Source organism: Bubalus kerabau, chromosome 10, assembly GCF_029407905.1.
Source record: "Bubalus kerabau isolate K-KA32 ecotype Philippines breed swamp buffalo chromosome 10, PCC_UOA_SB_1v2, whole genome shotgun sequence".
In the NCBI taxonomy this organism is placed as follows: domain Eukaryota; kingdom Metazoa; phylum Chordata; class Mammalia; order Artiodactyla; family Bovidae; genus Bubalus; species Bubalus kerabau.
In genome coordinates this window covers 50,285,525-50,307,240 of record NC_073633.1, presented here as the reverse complement: position 1 = coordinate 50,307,240, position 21,716 = coordinate 50,285,525, and the positions used below count along the sequence as shown (strand labels likewise).

Below are 21,716 nucleotides of genomic sequence, written 5' to 3'. Positions count from 1 at the left end.
TTTTGGAGCTCCCACCTCACTGTAGAAAAGCAGCTCAAACAGTCTTGATAGTGACGTTTTAAGGCAGATTCTAAATAGGACATGTGAGCTTTTCAAACAGAAATAGGAAATTGTCTCTTCCTGCAGTATGCCTTTCTCCTGTTACCCCAGTCCTTCTGTATAAAAACAGTAGTTCCATTTGATGAGCACTTGCTGTAGGCCAGGCATTGGACTGTGTGATTCATGTACGTTATCTCACTTAATCCTGTCACCCTATGAAATCAGTATTAGTATCTTCATGTTGATGGTCAAGAAGTTGAACCTCAAAAGGTTAATTTGAGCTAATGAACTTGTTCATTTGTTCAGAGGTACCCAACTGGTAAGTCTCAGAGGTTAGATTTGAGCCCGAGGACATGACTTCAAATCCAGTAACCTTTCTAATCCTATGACTGTAGCACCTCTTGGAGATGAATCTGAGACTTGAGCTCTAAGGAAGTTTGATTCCCCAGAAACTGAGGGCCATGTTCCCAATATCCCTTAGCTGTCTGCCTCCAGAGCTAAGTAAAGGAAGGACACACTCTCAGCCTGAAGACACTGTGGTGGAGCGTCCCTCAGCCTGAGCCTTGCCAGGCTCGCTCAAGCGGAGTCTCTCCTGCCTCTCCCATCTCTCTGACTGCTTTATTTCTCTCTCCCAGGTTCCTACCTGCCTTCCAGCTATTCTTTCTCCCCATATGGCAGCAAGGTCTCGGGGGGTGAAGATGCTGACAAGGCCCGAGCCAGCCCCAGCGTCAGCTGTAAATCCAGCTCAGAGTCCAAAGCCCTGGACATCTTGCAGCAGCATGCCAGTCACTACAAGAGCAAGTCTCCCACGGTAAGGGACGCGCAGAGACACTGGCCATTGTCAGAGACCAGGAAGGGTAGAGCCAGGGTCTGGGAGAAGGTGGGCTGGCTCGAGTCTCAACAACAGTGTGGTGTGGCCGACCTGACCTGAGCTCCCCCGGGCACCTCCTTGATTCTTGGGTGTCCTGCATCTCTAAGGAGTCAAAGTGTGGGCTCGGGGCATCTTGCTTTCGTGTGTGTGCCTCACAGTAGAGCTTTTGTGTCTGCTTTCCTTTCCAGATAAGTGATAAAACTTCTCAGGAGAGAGATCGGGGAGGCTGTGGGGTGGTTGGGGGTGGTGGCAGCTGTAGCAGCGTCGGGGGAGCAGGCGGGGGTGAAAGGAGTGCTGACCGGCCCCGCACCTCCCCTTCTCAGCGCCTGATGTCCACGCACCACCACCACCACCACCTGGGGTACTCACTGCTCCCAGCACAGTACAACTTACCCTATGCAGCAGGTAAGCCTCGTCTCCCCACTGCCATCCAGGAGCACTGCCATAGCAGGGGCCCTGGCAAGAAGCCCCTCCTCCTTTTCTTACCCTTGAGCCTCCAATCTGTCCAGAATCCTAGCCTCCTGCAGACAATCAGTATAATCATAACATTTACTTCCTCCCTTGGAGCTCAGGGATTCTCAAACTCCTCCAGAAAATTGACTTTGATATTCAGAAGAATAAGGAGCAGGTGTTCCCACAGCCAAAGAGTAACAAGCAACTGAAAAATAGAGCCTGACTGTCTATCCCCAGCTGCTATATCTGGCCAAGTATCAGATTTTCTTCTGTCAGCACCCCAAAACTCAGTGGAGCTAGGCATTGAAGAAACTCCTCCCAGCTGGCAGAGAGAGCAAGTGCTGCACTAACCTGTCCTCCTCCTCACTCAGGGCTTTCTTCTACAGCCATTGTTGCCAGCCAGCAAGGCTCGACTCCTTCACTCTACCCACCCCCCCGGAGGTGAGAATGGTGAGTAACTTTTTAACTCAGAGAGACAACACAGAGACAGCAGGGATATAGTTGATACCTGGATCACAGAATCCCTGTGGAGCCTCAGTGAAGGCCATCTCTGGGCTGCGGTCTGGAAATGGAGCAGCCCAGGCCAAGCCTCTTGTTTAAGTTTCCCGGGAGCCTCCGAGAGGGGCTGTGGCCCTGCGCCTCCCCTAGGGACCAGGACCGGCCTCCCCTGCAGCTCATTTTCTTGGAGCGCCACCTTGTGGTGCTCTTACCAGCCGGTTGAGCACCCGGTTTTCTGTCCATGTTTCCCTTGCAGAACACCAAGTGCCCGGATAAAGTCAGCCTCACGGGCCCGGACTGGCTTACCCAAGGAGGTGCTGGAGGTGCCGTTTAGACATCAGTTAAATGGTGTTGATCATCCTGTTTGCCGTTCCCACCATGACTGAAGGCAGACCCCCGGACTCCCCGACCCTCCCTCTTCCTCAGGAGCTGGAAAGCTGGTACTTAGCAAAAATATTTATTCTCTTGGCCACGGCCGTGACTGTCGTGGCCTCTGTGGAGATGAAGGCACGGGGAGCGACCAGGGGAACATGGCCTCAGCCCAGAGAAGCCACTGCTCCGTTCCCCAAGCCCCGGTCAGCCACCGGAGCAACACCAACCCCCAGGGAGGGCCCCCCAGCACTGGGCAAGGTCTGAAGACAGCACAGCAGCCATACCCCTCACCATCATTACCACCATCACCAGACCCTGCATCTCCCCAGTGGTTTGGGCCCTGGGAACTGGCAGCACGTGGAGGAATTAGAATCTCAGGAAAGAAATTAGGGGCTGTTTTCTCTGCAGTTGTGAAAACAAGGTCTTCAAACGTGAAGACTTTTCCCCTCTCACATGAGCACATGTAAACGCTCAGAGCCCAGCCTGGAAAGGGAGACCAAGGCATCTGCCCACCGTGGCCTTGGGCTGCCTGTCAGGCAGAGGACCGGGGTCCCAAGGCCAGCACCGGCCTCCCCGGGGATTCCAGGCGAGAGCTGGAGCATGAACGGAGTCTGTGAACAAGACGCTGCATCCCACCAAGTCCTGCTGCTGCTTAGCCTCCCCCTTGCCCTTTCCTCATCTCCCTCCCGACCCCTTGGTGCCTTTCCCAGGGGCATCTCATCTCTCTTCTTCTTTTCCACTGCTTGGCTTTTAAGACTCAGGCAGGTAAAATCGTATTCCCCCAGCATGGGGAGCTTTGGAGTCTGCTGGGAGGCAGGCCCTGGGACCGCCTAGCCCTCTAAGAGATGTCCTGTCCAAGCAGCCATCCAAGTGTCGGCCTCATCAAGGGGTCTGATTCTGTCCAGCCCAGTTTCTCTGTACACACCCACATGACTTCCTATAGCTCAGCCTGTAGCCCCACGCGTGCCAATATGAGCCGTGTTTCTTTGTAACACACGTTTTTGTTTTAGGGAACACTGCACCTTGGAGGGCGTCCGTCTGTCCTGTAGACCCTAGGACAACACATGCAAGCCATTACTCGTCAGAGCCACTGGGTATAGTCAGTGGAGCTGTGCTCTGAGGCAGAGGCAGTTCTCTGCTCTCCTTAGAAATGCAGTCCAGTCCAGGCTTTATGCTGTTTGTCCTGGGAAAGTGACAATGATCTGGTAGCTTTACTACAGTCGCTTCTTCCCCAAGGTGTGGGGAGCTTTAGCTCTTACTTTGTTTTTGAGATATCATCCCTTTGTCCTCCTCTCCTGTCTTTCCTTGACCCTCTGGATTGAGAGATGAAGACTTACAGACACCAACCTAGGTTAGAGACGAGTCTTTGTGACCAGAGTGCCAAAAATGACCATTTAAGAGCAGGGACTTGGCTCTGACAGTGTGGGGCATGGATATGGAAGACAGTAAGCACAACGCCCAGCAGAGGCTGCTTTCCAAGATCCCCGGAGCCCTATTCTAGAGAGGCTTAGGGTCTTTTGCCCAAGAGGGGCCCCTCTGATCTATAGACCTTTCCTCTAGGTTCCCATGTCCTTGTTTTTGTTCAAGTTGAGTTCTAAGCCCTCTCCCAAGCCCTGCTGACTTAGACCTCTTAGTAGGCCCTTGAGCAGCCTCCCTGTCCCCCTCAGTCCTTCTGCACCCCCCCCCCGCCCCGCTGTCCTTTCGGGCCGTGCTCTGAGCAGTGACTTCCCTTTTACCCATGGAAGTCATCGGTGTGGACACCTTCACCCCACCTCGCCTGAGTTGTCCCCACCCAAAAGATGGCTCTGAATTTCAGCCTGCTCATGCCCTCCCAGCTCCTGTTGGGTGGAGTCATGGGCCCATCTCTGTTCCTGTTTGTTTTTAAATATTGTTGTGTGTTTTGTATCTGTGGCGCTGTCTTACAGCGTGCTCTGTACATATTGTGAAGAAACCGTTTGGAATAATTTTCTTTTCCGTTGGGCAGGCATAGCCCGGGATTCCTGCCCTTTCCACTTTGTTCTGTAACAGAGAAGAGGAACTTCTGTATTAGCAGGGCAGCCTTGGGTTCTGCAGAAGGGAATAGCTTTTTTTCTCTTTTTCTCCCCCTTAAAAAACATTTGGCTTTTTGATCCTTACATCCTGAAAAGCAGGAGCTGAGCTGCCCAGAAGAGCAGGTGAGAGCATCGATGGCAGAACAGCACTGCCCTTTTCCTGATCCTCCTGGTCCCTGACCCTTGCCAGGCCCGTCGTCCCCCCCTGAAGTAACATGAAGCAGCAGCAGTGACGGGTGAAACAGAGCCTTGAGGAGCACTGAGTGAAGGGCTTGCTGTCCACCTCTAGCCTCTCCCCCTGGGGAGGAGGACCACAGGTGGGGAACCCATGGCACTGGCAACCCAGTCATAGGGATGAGACTCTGAAGGATCCCCACCCCACTTCACCCCAGCAAAGGCTGGACGAGTTTGCTGCTAAGGGCCGAGGTCACCAGACCAAGGTTCTGTCTGAGCTATCCCTGGCCCAGTTCTCTTGACAGGCACGGCTCATCCGAGCCCCACAGAGAAGCTGGAGGGAGGCAGCCTCGTGCCCAAGTAGGACATCCAAGGCTTGGAGACCTGCTCTTTAGGACTCAAATCTGCTTCCTTCTCATTTAAGTTGTGCCAGTTCCCTTCATCCCCTTTCCTTGCCTGTACATGTATGTATACATGTATATTTCCTTCTCTTACCTCACCCCCTCCACATATCTCAAGGTCAACGGACCACATGCAGAAGGCTTAAAAGGGCACCCATGAAATGAAATGATGCTTCTTGAATCTCTTCTCTCCAGGCTCCAAGGTGGGGGTGGGAGGGCTTGGTCTTGGGAGCGGGAGGAAAAGGCTACAGAAGGGCTAGTGTCATTGTATATGGGCCACTTGTTATCCCACACACCTTATCACCATCTCAAGTGTCTACTCCGATGCCCCCAAGATTCAACTGGGCAGCTAGCTGGCCCCCTAATTCTGGGCCTTCGTTATTTGTTTTATTATTAGGGCATCCCAGGAAGCCTTCTGCTGATCCTCTGCCATGGGCCCCTCCTGGGATCGAGCCCCTCCCAGGCCCCGTCCCCAGCCCCTCCTGCCCCAGCCCACCCGCTTGCCTTGGTGCTCAGCCCCCCATTGGGAGCAGGTTGGGGCGAGCTGGAGGCCCGGGCTGGAGGGGCAGTGTTGCTGTTCATAGCTTTTGTTCCATTGGCGTTGCTCTGTTGGATTTAATTTCAGTCTTCCTGATTCTTCCCTTCTGTAAAGTGTACATTACCAAGTTCCTTGTTTTTTTATATATATATATAAATATATATATATACAAACTGTACTCTTTTTGCCTTTGTACATTCAGGCAAGAAGAGAAAATAAATCTTTTTAAGAGACAATCACAAATCTGTGAGGGCTGCTGGTTATTTATCCCGGAGTCTGCTGCTGAGCTGCCTCGCCCCTCCTCATCTTCCACCTTCCCTCAGCTCCCTGATCTTCCGGTCCTGCTCCATACGTACCCTCAGCTCCACCTTCCCTGGCTGATGGCATGCTGTTGAGTCCAGTGTCCAGACTATATGCCCTGCAGCCCTTCCCTGGCCTGGCCGCGGGCTTTCCCAGGAGCTTTATCCTGGGCCCTGGCCTCTCCTGTCGCCCCGCGCCAACCATCCCGCCCCCATGGATCCCATTCACCAAAGTGGCTTTGGACACTCACCAGTGAGTGGCTTTCACACTCGCTGTGAAACTATGCAGCTGGGAGCTAAGAGTTTGCACTACTTAAACCTGCCTGGGAGTTAGACGATTTTTAGGAATGAGTGGGAAACTGAACACTCCCCTAGATGCTTGTCGCCAGAGTTGCTCTGACTAGAGCCCAGAGCATCATGCTTGGCCGGTGGACTGCATCAGAACAAGGGCTACGGGCTTATGGGTCAAGAGCATTTGATCAGAATTTCAAAGGGCAGTACATTCAGAAAGGCAGCCCAACCAAACCATTGTTCCACCTCTTGAACTTTCTCCCTTCCAATTTCCTCCTCCTCCTCCCCTTTTTTCCCTTTCTCTCTCCTTCCTTTTCTTAATTGGCTTTGGAACTGAAGTATATTTTTAAATTATTTGTTGTATTTATTGAATAAAGTTTTTAATGTCCCTGTTTTTAAATTTAGACTTAGTTTGCCTTTCACATATCTCCCCTTCCAGCTCCACCCTCCCACTCCCAAGATACTTCACCTTCTAAGTTGTTTTAATTGGAGTGCAGAATTTGGATACCATATTTCTGTCCTGCCAGTGGTCTCATCTAGCAAAAGTGCTTTTATTTTTGAAAGAGAAATAAAACAGTTGAGTGCCCAGGTTTCCAATTCAGCCTGACTCTGGTTGTTACTGAGGATCTGCCAGCAGATGGCAGCAAAGTCCCAGGTGTGTTTCCTGTCCACTCTGCTAGCTTTGCCATTGTCAGCCGTCACATGGTTTCCCATACTTGTAATGACTTTACAAATGACTTGTACTTTATGTTATTTCTAGGGATTATCTGCTCAGTGGAAGACATTTTCAAAGTCCTTCACATTTCAGTTGAATTCATCTCTAGGCCCAGACCTTTTTTTTTTTTTTTTTTTTGGCTGCACTGCACAGCATGTGGGATCAGATCCCTGACCACAGATCGAACCCATGCCCCCCGGCAGTGGGAGCGCAGATTCCTAACCGCTGAACCACCAGGGAAATCCCTAGGCCCAGACTTTCTCTACTAATACCACGTGGGATGGAGGTGTTGAATTCACTTCTTTTCATAAATGTTATATAGGGTCCAAGGTTAATGACTTGGTCCAGTATGAAAACACAAGCTGCACACAGAACAATGTGAAAATGCACCAAAGACTCAGAAAGAAAATAAGGACAGCTACAGTTCAACAGTAAGGAAATAGTTCTAACATCGTAGGAGGTGGAAGAACATGCCCAGTACTTCCTTTGGGCAAACAAGCAAAAGGAAAAAAAAACACTAGTAAAGCCTTGAGAGACTAAGGCCACACAGGTGAGGAGGACTGTCCCCCTCCAGCGCCACTGAGAGGTGGCTCAGCAGGCCAGCGGTACAGGGGAAGGGCAGCCGTGCCTTAGGGCCCTGGGCTCCAGGAGAGCACTGTCTTCCTAGGGAAGGTGAGTTCCGCTTCCTTCAGACGCTCCCAGGAACGGGAATGTCAGGCAGCTCTGTGTGAAAGCCAGAACCCAGTTTCAGGACCTGGCCTTCTAGACAAAAAGAAGTTGGGTGCTGGTATGTCTAGCCTCTATTCTGGATGAAGCTCTGTACATACCTGTCTCGAGGAGGCTCCAGCATTCTGTCCCAGACTCCTAGCAACCCCTTGCTTCGCGTTGTAATGTGGCCCCAGAGACCTCAGCCGTTTGTCCTGATGCAGGGTGGCTTTTTTTCCTGAGAAGTGTGTATCACAGCCCTGCTGGGTTCTAGACTCAAAAGACAACAGTAGAAGGAAGCCGGCCCTGGTTGAGGAGTAAAGGACAGACCAACCACAACTTTAAATCAGTTTATTGACACTAACACAACACACTTGCCTCCCTGACACCCCCGCCCCCCTCACCCAATCTAGATCTCTCCCCCTTCCTTCCCCCTTAGAACGAGCTGTTCAGTGAAAACAGAAAAGGGCAGGCCACTTTCTCACGCTCAGTCCCACGATAGCCCCGTAGAACAGGGTTTCAGGCACTACTTAGAGCCTGTTAGGGAGAGGGGGCAGTTAGCACTAGACTCAGCCAGGCAGAGACATCCAGTCCCTAACAGCAAGTTCCCCCACAACCCCCAGGCCCTGAGTCGCTATTCCTCTTCCTCTCTGCTGTTTGTGACCCTAGGAAGGAGACACCTTGGGGCCTAGGCCTGCAGCCCAGAGCAAGAACTCCTGGCCATAATCTGAGAATTGGGAGTTTTTTTAAGACCCAGGCACCCCCAAAATAAAGCCCTGGTGGTAGGAGTAACTTCAATGCCCCTATTTTGAATGCGCTGATAACAAACAGATTAAGCCAGCTTAACCAAATGCCAGAATAACACTAAGCTGTAAAGGAGGGGTCAGACCTGCTTTCTCCAGGCCAGATACAAATGCACAGAGAGAAGCCCAGGTGGAGTGTCAAAAAACAATAGAAGGACACTGCCCAGGGGCTGAAAAGCCTATACTCCAGAGTCCCCTGGGTGACAGGAAGCAAGGAAAGAAAATACACAAGTCTTAAAAACCAAAAAAGAAAGCCCAACAGCAGGGTAACCTGAACCCGACAGTGCTGTCCCCAGCCCTCCAGGCCTGGCCCCTGGACGCAGACAGTCCCTCCCCTCTAGGCAATGTCCTCCTCTAGGCTAGATAGAGCACATCACACAGCGCAGTTTAAAAAGCTTCTAATGCCAGTTCATAAACATTTTCATATTTACTATTGGTGATTACATGTGAATAATATGTTTATACTGTTCTTTATGGAAAACAATTTCAACAAGTCAACTCCGAGAACACAATAGGCAACCCTCACCCCAAGCCCCTCAGCGTCCTTCCCTGGACAGCAAGAAGCCCCCTCCTCTGTCTCAGGGCTGCCTAACTTCCCTGCTTCCCCAACTGTGGCTCTTGGGCAAAGCATCCTCATTGACCATTAGTCCTCATCGGACAAGTTCTGGTCCAGGGAGTAAACCATGAACATCACATCTGGTCGAGAGGGGACACAGGGATGGCCTGGACGCACAATCTCAAAGCCCAAGAAGCTGAAGGTCTTCAGGAGTGGAGCTGCAGAAAGAAGTGTAAAAAAAGATTCTGATAAGAAACAAAGTTAGGCTAAATCAAGGGAAAACCCAAAACAAAGACGGAATAAATGCACTGGTCTTTCCTAAATTTGGACACAACCAATCCCATGATTTCCTAGGGTTTATATGTCAAACTCAGGAGCCCCACCTCACTAGGAGCCCCCCTTTTCTCTCCCCAGCCTGGTCTCAAGCTGCTCAGCCCCTCACCTCTGTCTTCCCGGCCCTTCCTGAAGCAGATGAAGACGTAGTTCACTTTCATCTTCTCTTCAGCAAACTCTAGCAGTGCTAACAATCTGCAGGAAGCAAAGAAAACCACTCAAGCCCACTGCCACCTGTGAACTTCACCCCGTCCCTCTATACCCCCTGCTCCCAAGGCTTTTCTGAGGCTTACAGTCAGCACTGTAAATAGGGAAGCTTCAAGGAGAACTTCCTATTTCAAGACCTCAGGAGCCCTGAGTTCAAAAAAAAAAAAATAAACCACAATCACTTAAGAAAACTGTTAGAGAATTCTCTCTTCCAGGAATAAAGGTTCTTCATCTGAAATTAATACTGCTACTGCTAAGTCACTTCAGTTGTGTCCGACTCTGTGCGACCCCATAGACAGCAGCCCACCAGGCTCCCCCGTCCCTGGGATTCTCCAGGCAAGAACACTGGAGTGGGTTGCCATTTCCTTCTCCAACTTAATGCAATTTACAAGAAAGTATGGGACCTAGGAAGAGAACCCAGTTTCTCAGGGGCCTCCAAAGTTGCCAAGTCTGATGGTGACCACCTGCTGCAGACAGGAACTCTGGGCCCTACCACCACCTAAAAGGACTTCAAGAGGCTGGAGGCACTCGCAAGAACACCATCCTCAGGACTGCTGCTTCCACAACCGGGTGCTTGGAGGGCCTTGCCCAATCCAATGAAATTCCACTGCTTCTTTGAGCTTCTGGCCATTTAAACCACACCGTTATATGACAAGAATTTGGTTAATGTGGTAATGATCTGCTTTCATTATCACAGGCCCATTTTACTGGCTAAAACTAACCTTTAAAAAAATGGTACATACTTGGGCAGCTGAGAGCTAGGGGAGAAGGCTGGCCATCTGCTGCCCCCAGGAAGCACATGCCCTTCTCTGGAGCGGGCTTCCAGCCCTTGCCCAGCACTTGCTCCTTACCCTTCTTTGCTCCCATCAGCTAATAATCCATCTGGAATTTCTACAAACAGGCTCTGGCTGGACAGGACTGCATCCCAGGAAGAGACCTTCACCTCGGTGACCTCATACTGGAAGTGGACGATGTGAGGCTTTCCATCATTCACAGGGAGGTCCTGGGTCACAGTGAGCTTCTCGTCCTGGGAGGAGATCAGGTCAGAGGACCAGGTCACTACTGCTTCTGGCCACATCAAAGGCTCCCCAACCTAGGTGGTGCTGGAGCCCTCCTGGGCCAACCTCAGGGTAGCATGTGACATGGCATACTGGAACATCAGAGCAACATGCTGCCTAAAGGGAGGATCACTCACTGGGTGGCTACATGCCAGCATGACTGGAAGGGGATATTTACCAAGAGCCCACTGTCAAGTACTGTACAAGGTACTTTCCCATTTTTCCATCACTACAACAAGCACTTGAGGTAGGCATCAGCATCCCCACTTTAAACCTAAGACACCAGGGGCCCAGTAAAATTAAGTACCTGACTCAAGACTCCACAGTGAGTAAACGGCAGAGCTGAGATTCAAATGGGGTCTCCCCAACTGAAAGCCATGCTTGTCCCCCCAATATTGTGTTATTTCCCTTCCCTCTGAAACAGAATCATCAGAAACAAATGAGGATGTTCCTGAGGCTCAGCTGGGGCACAGGTCAACCCAAGCTAGCTCTGGGTGACTGCAGAGTCCATATTGTCACCCCTGCCACCGTCTCAAGAGCCCAGGACTCAGCTGCCCTGCCACCCCTCAATGCCAGTCCCAGGGAGATGCTAAACCAACTTCTGGGCTCACAGATTAAAAGACAGCAAATGTCCCAGCCCAGACCAATCTCAGAACAGACTCCAAGGGTTCTCAACAGCTACTGGGCTGTGCCCTGAGCTGCCAGGGTGACCCTCTCATTACCACCCCCCACCCTGCAACATGTGGTACCCCATACACTTGGTATAGACAAAGGGAAAAGCCCTCCTGGCTCTTGGCATTTCTCAGGAGAAAATGAAGAACTGCACTAGCAAGAGCGCGTGCATTCCTCCACTCACCAGTCCCCCTCCCCCTAGCTGTGCCCCCTCACTCAGGACCCAGAGCCAGCACTTAAGAGCTGACCTAGGCTGAGAAGACAGGGCGTCTGCTTGGTACTCCCCAAAAGCTTCCCAGCAGCCTCAGTTCAAAGTCCTCCCCAGTTCCACTACTGGCCTAAGACTCAGAAGACTAAGGAAAACCATCGCTGCCCTTAAGCAGCCACTCAGCAGTGTCTGAGGAGGACGCTGCTCCAAACCTTCCACCCCACAGTCCCCTTACCTTATATATTAGAGCTGAGAGAGAAGGATCCCTGCCGCCCCCTCGCCCACCGGGGATCTTCGACAGTGGGTGAGGGGCATCAGGAGCACCACAGAGGCCCCGGAACAATGTGCCTGCAGCACTGGAGCTGGGGACAGTTACTCAAAGGCAAAATACTACTGCAAGAGATAAAGACAGTGAGACAGTAATCAGAGTCCTGAAGATTTAACTCAGCATTCACCCACCCCTGCCCTGGTTCTCCCTGTCCCAGTCCTTCCCGCTACAGCTCTCAGAACTCCTCCTTAAAGGCAAACCCACCATCCTACAGAGGCACAGAGAGGCTCAGAGGGCTCAGGGTCAGGCCAAAGGAGCCCCCGTCAAACATCAAACAAATCTCCATGACACAGGCAGACCTTAGGAGGAACCAGATGCTGGCTCGCCTGCTAGGCAGAGCGCCCCAGACCCCCAGCAGCCCATCTCCTCACCCCAAGTGTCTCAACAACCTGTGTGACAGAATCACAAAGCCTCCACAATCACCTCAGGGTGGAGAGGCATACGGGGCTTAGAAAGTCACAGGGGCTAGCACCACTGTCCCCGAGGAACTCCCAAGGCCACGTCTCCAATGATGGCGTCCCCAACCTGAATAATGGAACTAAACAAGAAATCACCCACATCCCTCTAGGGTCAAGAACTGAGTCAAATCCCAGGATCTGGCTCCTGGAGAGGAGATGCACCACAGTACAGAGTATTATGGTATCTGAGTTAGTCCCCAGCGTACCACCAAAAGCAGAGTTGCCCTTCTTTGCTGGAATCTGACCTCAGCATGCATGGCAGTTCAGGTAATACCCGCGTGGTCAGAAGGGACACTCAAGTGAATGTATATTGCCGGCATGGGAGTTGCTGGGAAGAATTATATACATGCTGGGACCTGAGTAAGGAAGCCAATCATCAGCTGGGCCTCAGAGGGTGAATGGCTCCGAAAGAAGCCCCGTCGCCTTCAGGTATGTGCCCTTCCTGGCTACCGGGAGTTTCCGGTGGACCCAACAGAGCTCCAGAGCTACTCCACTGCCTCCTTTGAATCCAATTTACTGGCTCTTTCGACTGAGATATGGCTCACTCCACAGGCAAAGGGCAAGTGAAGCAAGCAAAGAGGAACACTGTCTGTACATGTAACACCATGACTCAGCAACAGGCCTGGCCCTGGCATAGCGGCCGAAGGCAGCAATAACATATAGGGGAGGGTGCGGCAGCGAGATGCTGGGGCCAGATCATCCACTGTGCGCCTCTCTTCCCAACCAAAGTTGTGTTTAGTGACAGCGTGTTGGTAGCTTGAATCAGCCATAGGGCGAATATTTAAACCACAGAAATCAGCATATACCATAAACCATGGACTTTGTTTCCTGAAAACCCTTTGTAAAATAATGAGGCACCGTTCTTTGCTTTTGATGGCACCGCATCATCTGGATTCTTTGCTTAGGCTCAGAGTGACAACTAAAACTCACACCTAACATGGAACAATAACCCGAGACACAGTCCCCTGAGGCCCTCAGTACTAAGAGGCCTATATAGGCATTCCAGCTGAGCCAGGAAGACCCAAAGCATCACCGCTGTAGCTCGGCTCCTCTGTTCTCTCAAGGATTTCAGCCAGGGGCCTGAAATTACACTTGGAAATTTTGCTGGGAGATGAAGTGGGCCCAGAGGAGCATCAACACTTGGGGATCAACCACATGACCACCTCGTGCCTCCTCTGGAGAGCCTCAGGACATCCTCATCTCCCTCAGGAGGCCTCAACCAACAGCTACTAGCAGAAGGGGCATGACAGAGGACTGTGCTGTTTTCAAGATCAGGGCCTGTTTTCTCCTAGGGACAATAAGTTGTTAAAATCCTCACCTTTAAATGTGTTAAGGGATAGAAAAATAGTGTGTCCAGACCAGAAGAAAAGAAGACAAAGGTGGGAGTTTCCCCAAGCAAAGGCACATACCCACCCCTCATGCAGTGGGTCCCTCCCCATTCCCTGGGATCCACCTTCAGGCCTCGGTGGAGGTTCCTGCAGGAGCACCAGGTAGGCTGGGCCACTGGAGAAAGCTGACTCGCTTGTACCGGTCAGTAGGGCTAGCCAGGGACTGAGGGTAGATAGCTGAGATGTAGACTTGTATATCAGGATAACTGTAGGGGTTCACAAAATAACCAGATCGCCAAGGCCCTACCAGTTCTAAAATTCTGGTGCTAGCTCACTTCCAGAAAAATTATCCCTCAATGCTCTCTAAATGGGAGAGCTACTTTCAACCCCGGCCTGCATTCCAACCACCACCTTTTTTCTGAACAATTTTCACTTGCAAATAGCAGAAGTGATGGGGCCAACCCACTGAAAAGAATAAGATGGGTTTTCTCTTTTTTAGATCCAGAAGCCCCTTTGTCTTCCTAGAAATAAACCCTAGGGCCTGCCCCGCATCCAGCACTCATCTATGAGCTCGTAGTCATATAACATCTATGAGCTGATGTCATGATCTCACTCCTCCTTCAAATAAAATGCAAGACGTCTATTCCATGGTAACAAATCATTTACTTTCCCATTCACACAAGGATTCTGGGAACTTTCCTCCCCAACGAAGTCTGCACAGAAAGCAACTGTGTATGTGTGCATGTGTGCGAGTTGCGGGTGGAAGGGTGTTTCAGGTCCCCACCCTGAGATCCAGCTCCAGTTCCCTACAAGAAACAGCTGGGGTTTGGGATAAGCTTAGTAGCTAGCAGTTCACAATTGTTACATTAATCGCCCATCATATTAGATCTATTTTTAGTTACTTGCTGTGTAAATGCCAAACTGCTCTCTCAAAAAAAAAAAAAAAACAACCTGACATGAAAAGGGAAAGGATATGGGTACATATGTTGTGGTTAAAGTAATTAAGGGGTATAAAATTGCCCAGCAATGGCCTTCTCATATCAGCTTTAGTGTTCAAAATATTGTGGCAAAATATGCCACCAACCTTAACAGGAATGTGAATCCTGGAGGAACTGAAGCACAAAAGAAAGTGGCTTTTAAACCCAAGTCTCCCTGTCACAGATCCAAATCAGGTGAGGTTTCACATTCCGTTTAGTCTTGTTTCTACTGGAACCAATGCCCAGCTTTCTCCTTTCCTTCCCCATATCCTGCTTACTCCACTTGGGGGCAGACATGGTTTAATCTCTACCACCGAAGGATGATTTAAGAAGCTCAGTCTAGAGGCTGAAAAGATCAGACTGATTAAGGAGAATCAAATGTGTCAGACTGGAACTCAACCATCCAGCTGGGCTGGTCCTGCTTTTGGAGAAGAAGAAAAAAAAGACCACATTGGAAATGAGGGTGTCAGGTATTCAAGTCAATTTGGAAGAGAGATGGGAGATTAGAGCCGAGCCAATCTGTTGGTGCTTTTATTTTCTCAGTTGTTATCAGACATGTCCTTGGAAACACTCCTCAGGATACATATGAATGCTACCGACTTATCACATCCTGCTGCCTCTAATTTAAAGCATTCTGTGAAACTGCTGTCCAAAGTGTCCTCAGCAGGTTATAATTTCATACGCCAGCTACAGACAGGCAGCGTATGCTAGATGTATTCCTGGGGAACGCTGCTAGTAAACTGACTTTTTATAATTCAAATCCTATTTTTAAATCTCTAGGATGCTTACTATTTAAAGGAAGTAACCTAAAATCTCTTCAGAAAATAAAAAGATTTCCTGCTAAAGAATCACTTCCCGTTGATGTTATGTCAGTTTTGATTTTCCCATTTAGTTTGCTCAAAGAGAGCACAGTCTGCTACACAGAGTAGAGATTTATATAAAAGTAATTCTATGGCTAGTTTCTATTCAGCTACATTCAACAAACACTTGAATTCACATTCTCCTTGATATACTTTCGATCATGTTTCACTTTAATCAGTGGCCTAAGCTTATCGGGTCTATACCCTCTCTCTCTGATTTCCATTCCCTGATAGAGGGTCAGATGGCCTTGGTACTACAGACTTTGTGGAATCAATCAAAAAGACATAAAAAACCACATTCCCAAGCATTCTACATTCAATCCCCTCTTTCAGCCTCTTCTGACCCATTCCTGTCTCAGCCCTGCCTCACAGAACTCTCTCTCTAGGGGGCCCTGACTACCCTTCACACAGGCTGCTTTTACTCTGAGATGGTCTCTGATGACTAATCCCTATGCAGCAAAGAGAGACCAATTCAGGGTTGCCATCGCACTGAGCTAAAGAGAAATAGGAAGAAAGGTGGGAGGTGAATGGCCACCTTCAGTCCAATGTGAGCACAGAAGCTGATTTCCAGCTGCCGATTCCTTTCCCATATGAGAAAGGGACCTGGTCAGATGCCAGGCATAAGTCATCTCACTAGGGCTGTTATGTGTGCCAAAGGGAGTCTACTTGCTAAGGACGATTATAAAGAAAATGACATCACCACTCTGAATCACAGACTGAAAGCAACACTGGGTTCTGGTTGATTTTCCACAAGAAACACACTTATGGTGGCAATTAGAATATCTATGTCTCTGAGATTTACTTATCGCGTTACACAGCTGATACTGCTAGACTTTCCGCCAAAGGTAGGCAAAACTATGTATGCTGCCAGAGGTGGGGAGATGGCTAGGTGATCATGCTTCCAAACAGGATCTTAATTTTGCATTTCAGATACATCAATTTAGTTTGTATAGTAAGCTCATCACCCAGTTCCATCCTCTCTTCCCAGGATAGAATTACTTCATTGTTTATACACTATCAAAGACCTGGGGCATTTTCTTGAGGCTTATCTTATACAAAGCATTTTACTCTGCTGCTGCTAACCAGGAACAACCTATTTTGTTCACTTCAAGTAACAAAATTCTTGCTAACCTACGTGGCCATTTCTGGTCTATAGATTTCAATTAGGCTTCATAGCCTTCCAAATCATGGTATCAACTTGAATCAACACTGTGTACTGTTTCAAAAAGGGATGAATTACTTTTTTTTCTAGAAATACACATATATAACATTCCTCTACCGCATACTTGAGTCCCCATTTTTTATATTTCTGAGTTGCTCTGAGGCTAAATTTGGATTTCTTGGCAACGTGAGGAATTACTATTATTAGTCCACACAGCTTTCTAAAGCATACCTCCAATTTGGGGGGATTCCTGACTATGCTAGGAGTGTGTGTCTCTCTCTCTGCAGGGATGACCTTGAAGGCACCTCAAAGGAAAACTTGCTCTCCCTACCACTCCACACCCAACAAGTCACAGTGCCAATAAATAAGGAATAATCAAAACTAAATTCTTAAAAAAAAAAAAAACCTAAATTCTTGGTGGGAGAGACAGAAATCCCATTACTCAGGGAACCATTCAGTGAAGATGCTCAGTCACTAGGATGTGCCCTTGTACCCTGGCTGCACCACCACCCCAAAAAACCACCTGTGGAACCAAAAGCTTCTCCTCAAAGCCCATCAGACACAGACTGATTATAAGGCTATGAAACCAGGGCAAGCTCTTCTCCTCACACTGTACCGTCGAAAGGTAATAAGCAAGCCCTAGACAGACACTTCCTGCACCCACAGTCCAGGGAGAGAAAGATCCATGAAGCTTGATTTACTTGGATTACCTGTTGCTCAAAAACCATAATAAAAGTTCTTGTACTAGTGTCTTCTTCCCTCCCCCACCATTAGGAATTTTGATATTTTGGAGGTACTGATCAGAACAAAACTGGAAAGGAAGAGCCTTGTTTTCAAAACATACTGCAGGCTCCTCTGTGACCGTTTCTTCCAGGAAACCAAGCCTCCACCTCTTGAGTATTTGACTGAAGCCAGCGAAGCTCCAAAGCCCATCCCCCACCCAATGGGCGCTCAACCATTGCTCGCCCCTCTGTGGACAGAAAGCATCAACACACTGACTGGGAAGGACATCCGGATCTTAATCCAAATCCTTAGTTAGAGCTCTACCAGGATTCCTTTTAGAAAGTCAGGCGCAGGCCAGAGGAGGCTCAGAAACATGCTATAGAAACAGGACTGCCATAACTCAAAGAAACCAGACACCCTGCACACACCACCCCACCCCCAGGCCAAAGTGGAGGAGCCTGATCCAAGGCCCTGCTCCAGCCCAGGCCTCGCAGGCCAGCTGGCTCCTCCCTCCACCTGCCTCTCACACAGCCAAGCCCCTCAAATTACCAACACGCTAAGCAAGGGTTCTCTGGAGACAAGCAAGCCTGTTTTGCCACTTAGGAGTCTGGAAGAAATCTTCAAAGTTAAGTGAACCCAACCCTCTCTTTTTGTAACATGTAAGCACATTGGCAACACCAGGACTGGAACTCACAGAGGGCAAAGACCCTTATAAACTGGTCCCAAGTGCTCAACTCTCAGGGCTCAGGCTGCAAACGACTTGGCACCTAGACCAGCTCAGTCTGGAGGACTCTAGAGAAGGCCTGCTGAGACCGCACCACCACTTTCCAAATCCCACTGCAGAGACAAGAACCTAAGACTAGAAAAGAAAAACCCATCTCACAAAGCCCTGGAATTTCTGGCAGGTTCCTTAGCTTCCCTCCGCCCCTGCACTTCATCATGCCCTCTCATACCTGGGTTCTATCCTCAGCACACACAGCCTTCCTTACCACAAGCAACATCTTTTGCATCCAGCACCACCCAAGTACATATCCACCTCCACCTCCTCAGCTCCAGAGGACTGGTTTAGAGAAAACGAAATAAGGGACTGCAGAGGAAGATGGACATCGAGAGTCTTGGAAAAGGGAAATAGCACCAGAATGGGGCTGTAGGTAAAGAGGGCTTGGGAGGTCGGGGTACTGGATCAAACAGGACCATTACAAACCAGGAAATGAGTGAACTTTCTGGATGTAGGGAACAAGGATGTGGGAGCTAGTTAAGAGTCTAAGAATTAGAATTTAAGAGGCCGCTGCTGATATCTTGCATATCTCTGGAGAAATCTTGGAATAGTTCTGGAGAGTTCCTGGGAGACTAAGAAATCCCTGAACATGACAATACCCTTTTCCTCGGAGAAAGGAACCCACTAAAGGAATATGATGGGAATGGTCTTCTCAGGGGAAGGGAGAGGAGGCAGTGTTTCTCAACCCTGGGTGCCCATTAGAGAGCTTCAAATATATGCTAATACTAGGCCCCACCCTAGGCTAATTACACAAGCTCTTTGAAGGGTGGGGGCCAAGGGATTGATTTTTCACATGTGCACCTAGGGTTGAGAAACACTGAGATGCAAAAAAAAAAAAGAAAAAAGCTGAAAACTCAGATGGAATATTTAAGGATGGGGCTGCTAAAGGAATGGGAAATAGCAAGTTAGAGACCACTTTTGGTGAGAAGGGAACCCAAGTGTGAGAGAAACCTTGAGTGGTAGTTAAAAGCTTTGTGTGAAGAAAAGCAATAGGGAGGGCTACGTTTTTAAGAGGAACTAAAATCCATTTCTAGACAGACCATGGCACAACTTAAGGATGATCTGCAGAAAATGAGTCCGCTTGCAAAACAATGAGGCTCAAGAGAGAGGCAGAAGCCAGAAGGCCAAATCTGGAGACAAAGGGCCTGGTGTGGGGAACTAATGAGCTTCAAGCTCTTTCTGGAGGGGGCAGCAACAAGTCTTGGGAAACAATGAGGAAGAGAATTAGAACCCAGTTTGTAAATATAAAAGCCATCCTGATGTATAAGCAGCTGGGGTTAAAAATCATGGGGAATTAGGAAACAATTTCACAGAAGAGTTTGGGGGAGAAATATGGGGTACGCTGGAGGGAGAGATGCATGACGAGGGCTGCTTTGGAGAAAAAGAGAAGTAGAGAAAGGAAAACTGAATAATGAACTCTGCCAAGTGTCCAAGGGGGAAGTACATATGAAGCAACTTTAGAAAACTACTGGTGCTCAGTGTCAGAAAGATGTGCAGCCTTTCTCTACAATGACTGGGGGAAAGCTGGGGTTAGGTTTTGAGGGAGAAAACTTGCAAAGGCCCAGTGAACAGAGTATGAGGACTAATTTGAAAGTACTGGAGGTACAGGTAAAGAGGGCAGGTCTTCAACAGAAGCTGAATGGGCTGAGTTCTGTGATCTAATATTCTAGAAATGGGGTTCAGTTGGGATGGGAGGATTAAGAGCAGTCATGAGAGAAAGTGTTTAAGGGGTAGGAGTGTTTAGCAGAGTGTTAGGGGGAACGGCATTAGGGGAACAGGATGGCGGACAGGAGTCAAGCCCAAAGTGAGAAATAAAAAAAGATGATGTTGTGAGACAGGGGAAAGGGGGCCTAATTGGGGAAAGGGGTGTCTAAGGAGGACGGGAGAGAAAAGACGAAGCTGGAGTGAGGGACCAAGGGGAGGGCCAAGCATCACTGTAAAGACTATTAGCCCGGGGGGGGGGGGGGTAGGGTGGCGGGGGGCGGGTGGTGAGGGTGACAGGTGGGGATAATGGGTCCAGTTGAGAACTGAAGGACGGACGGAGCCAGACCGGGGCCAGGGGGAGGGGGGCGGGGGGAGGAGCAACGATAAAAGCAGCATCTGGTGGGAAGGTGCAGTTGAAATAAGGGAAGGGATTCAAAGGGGAAGATGGAAACAATTTGGGGAATGGGCCGCCGTTCGGCGGGGCTGAAGGCAAATGTGGACAGGACTGAAAGATTGGGTCCCGGTCCGTGGGGGCTTTACGCCGCGATGAGGGGGATGGGCTGGGCTGGAGGGAGGGAGACTGAAGGACGGAAGAAGGCCCAGTTGCGGGGCTGGGGCTCGGACTGGGTGGCTGAAGTAGGGAAAGGACCCAGTGGGGGTCGGCTGGGGCCTTGTAGAAGGGGCGAAAACCGGCTGGGGAGGAGGCCCTCTGGAGCAGACGAGGGGAGGATGGGGGCGGGGAGCCTGGACCGGGCCGTTACCTGTCCTGGGTGTTTATCATCCTCGGCGGCTCTGCTCAGGGTGGGAGGAGGCGGCGCAGGGAGTGGGTAGGTGGATGAGTGGGTGGGTGTGGGGTCGCGCGCGCGCGGGGCCGATCTCTGCGGGCTAAGTCCCTGTCAGGCCGCGGGCCCAGAGCCCTCCTCCTGCCTCAGCGAGCGCCTGCCTCCAACTGACCCTCCCCGGCCGCCGCCGACGCCGCCGCAACCGCCCCGCCCCCGAGTGCCTTATCTGCATAGCCCCACCCCAGCGCCGCGCGGTGTCCTGGGAAACTGGGGCCCACAACAAAGGGCAAAGCACCGCCCCGCCTCCACGCAGGCGCACCAGGGGCCGGTAGGGGCGGGACCCGGTAGCGGAGGGGGCCGAGCAGGGGGAGCGTCCAGACGAAAAGCAGCTTGCGGGGTTGATGCTGGACCTGGCGGAGTCGTGGCGGTGGTGGTGGTCTAGAGCCCGGAGCGAAATGTTGAGTTTCAAACGGCGTTTCCTGAGCATTGGTCCTGGTCTCTAGCCCTTGTTTGCATGGGGCTGTGCTGGGCTGTGTCATTTGTAGGCCCCAGGAGGATATTTTATTAACCAAAATCAGGAATCTAGGAGTACTACACATGTATTAGTGCCATTTGAGACTAAGCCCAAGCCCACAAATCCGTTATCTCAGTTCATACGCAGATCAATAACCTCAGCTGTCACCTGAGATCAACAATCTCCGCACCTTGTAAGGTCTCAAGGGCAACGGTCAAAGCTTAACATTGACTGAGGTCATCTGAAGTTTAATGGCCGTGGGTCAGGATCGCAGTCACCTGACAGCAGTAGTGGAAGGAACCAACGCTGACTTGTTTAGAAGAGCTTCGCATTACAATCATGCAAGGTTACTAGTTAACAGTCACTGTCCCTGCTGAACCTTATCCCAGATCAGTGCCAACAGGTTACAGTCACCGGTGCACAGAACCCTCAGATCACAGTGACTGCGGGCCACAATCACAGACACTTCAGTAGTCATCAGAGCTTCTGACTCTGACTCTGTCAACCCAGACTACAAACAAGAGCGGTCAATGGGCAGCTATCACCTCAAATCCCATTCATTCATTTATTCAACTGATAAATTACTGAGCAGCTACTTACTCTATGTTCCTGGCATGTGCTGGAGTCCAGGAATACTCAATGATCAACTAGGCAAAGTTCCTGCCTTGGATGTCACAATCTGATCAGAGGGACATAGGCAGGCCATCATAATATGAGGTAAGTGCTCAGTCTGAGGGAGGCCACAGAGAAAGTTACTAGGGAATTAGAGATGTCTTCAAAGAAAGGGTGATCACAATCACTCCAGATCAAAGGTTACTATGACCCCCAGTTGACAGTAGCCTCAAGTCACAAATGTTC

The 21,716-nt window shown here is 50.1% G+C and overlaps 2 protein-coding genes across 8 annotated transcripts in view; one reads left to right on the top strand and one right to left on the bottom strand.

Annotated features, from left to right (window-relative positions):
• ZNF609 (zinc finger protein 609) overlaps nucleotides 1–5,640 on the top strand; it is a 202,892-nt gene extending 197,252 nt beyond the window's left edge. For 6 of the 7 annotated variants that reach the window (XM_055537659.1, XM_055537661.1, XM_055537660.1 and 3 more), the window contains 4 exons: nucleotides 675–850; nucleotides 1,099–1,315; nucleotides 1,735–1,813; nucleotides 2,118–5,640. In XM_055537659.1, the coding sequence (XP_055393634.1) occupies nucleotides 675–850; nucleotides 1,099–1,315; nucleotides 1,735–1,808 (467 nt within the window). In that variant the 3' untranslated portion in view covers nucleotides 1,809–1,813; nucleotides 2,118–5,640. The remainder of the gene's footprint in view (nucleotides 1–674; nucleotides 851–1,098; nucleotides 1,316–1,734; nucleotides 1,814–2,117) is intronic. The other variant, XM_055537662.1, reaches the window with a different exon arrangement.
• Nucleotides 5,641–7,841: 2,201 nt separating this feature from the next.
• On the bottom strand, nucleotides 7,842–20,566 carry OAZ2 (ornithine decarboxylase antizyme 2). The gene is given in 6 exon segments (XM_055537667.1): nucleotides 7,842–8,984; nucleotides 9,209–9,294; nucleotides 10,158–10,333; nucleotides 11,480–11,560; nucleotides 11,562–11,637; nucleotides 20,324–20,566. Coding segments are annotated over 6 exon segments (570 nt in total). The 5' UTR covers nucleotides 20,344–20,566; the 3' UTR covers nucleotides 7,842–8,853.
• Between the last annotated feature and the right edge of the window lie 1,150 nt (nucleotides 20,567–21,716).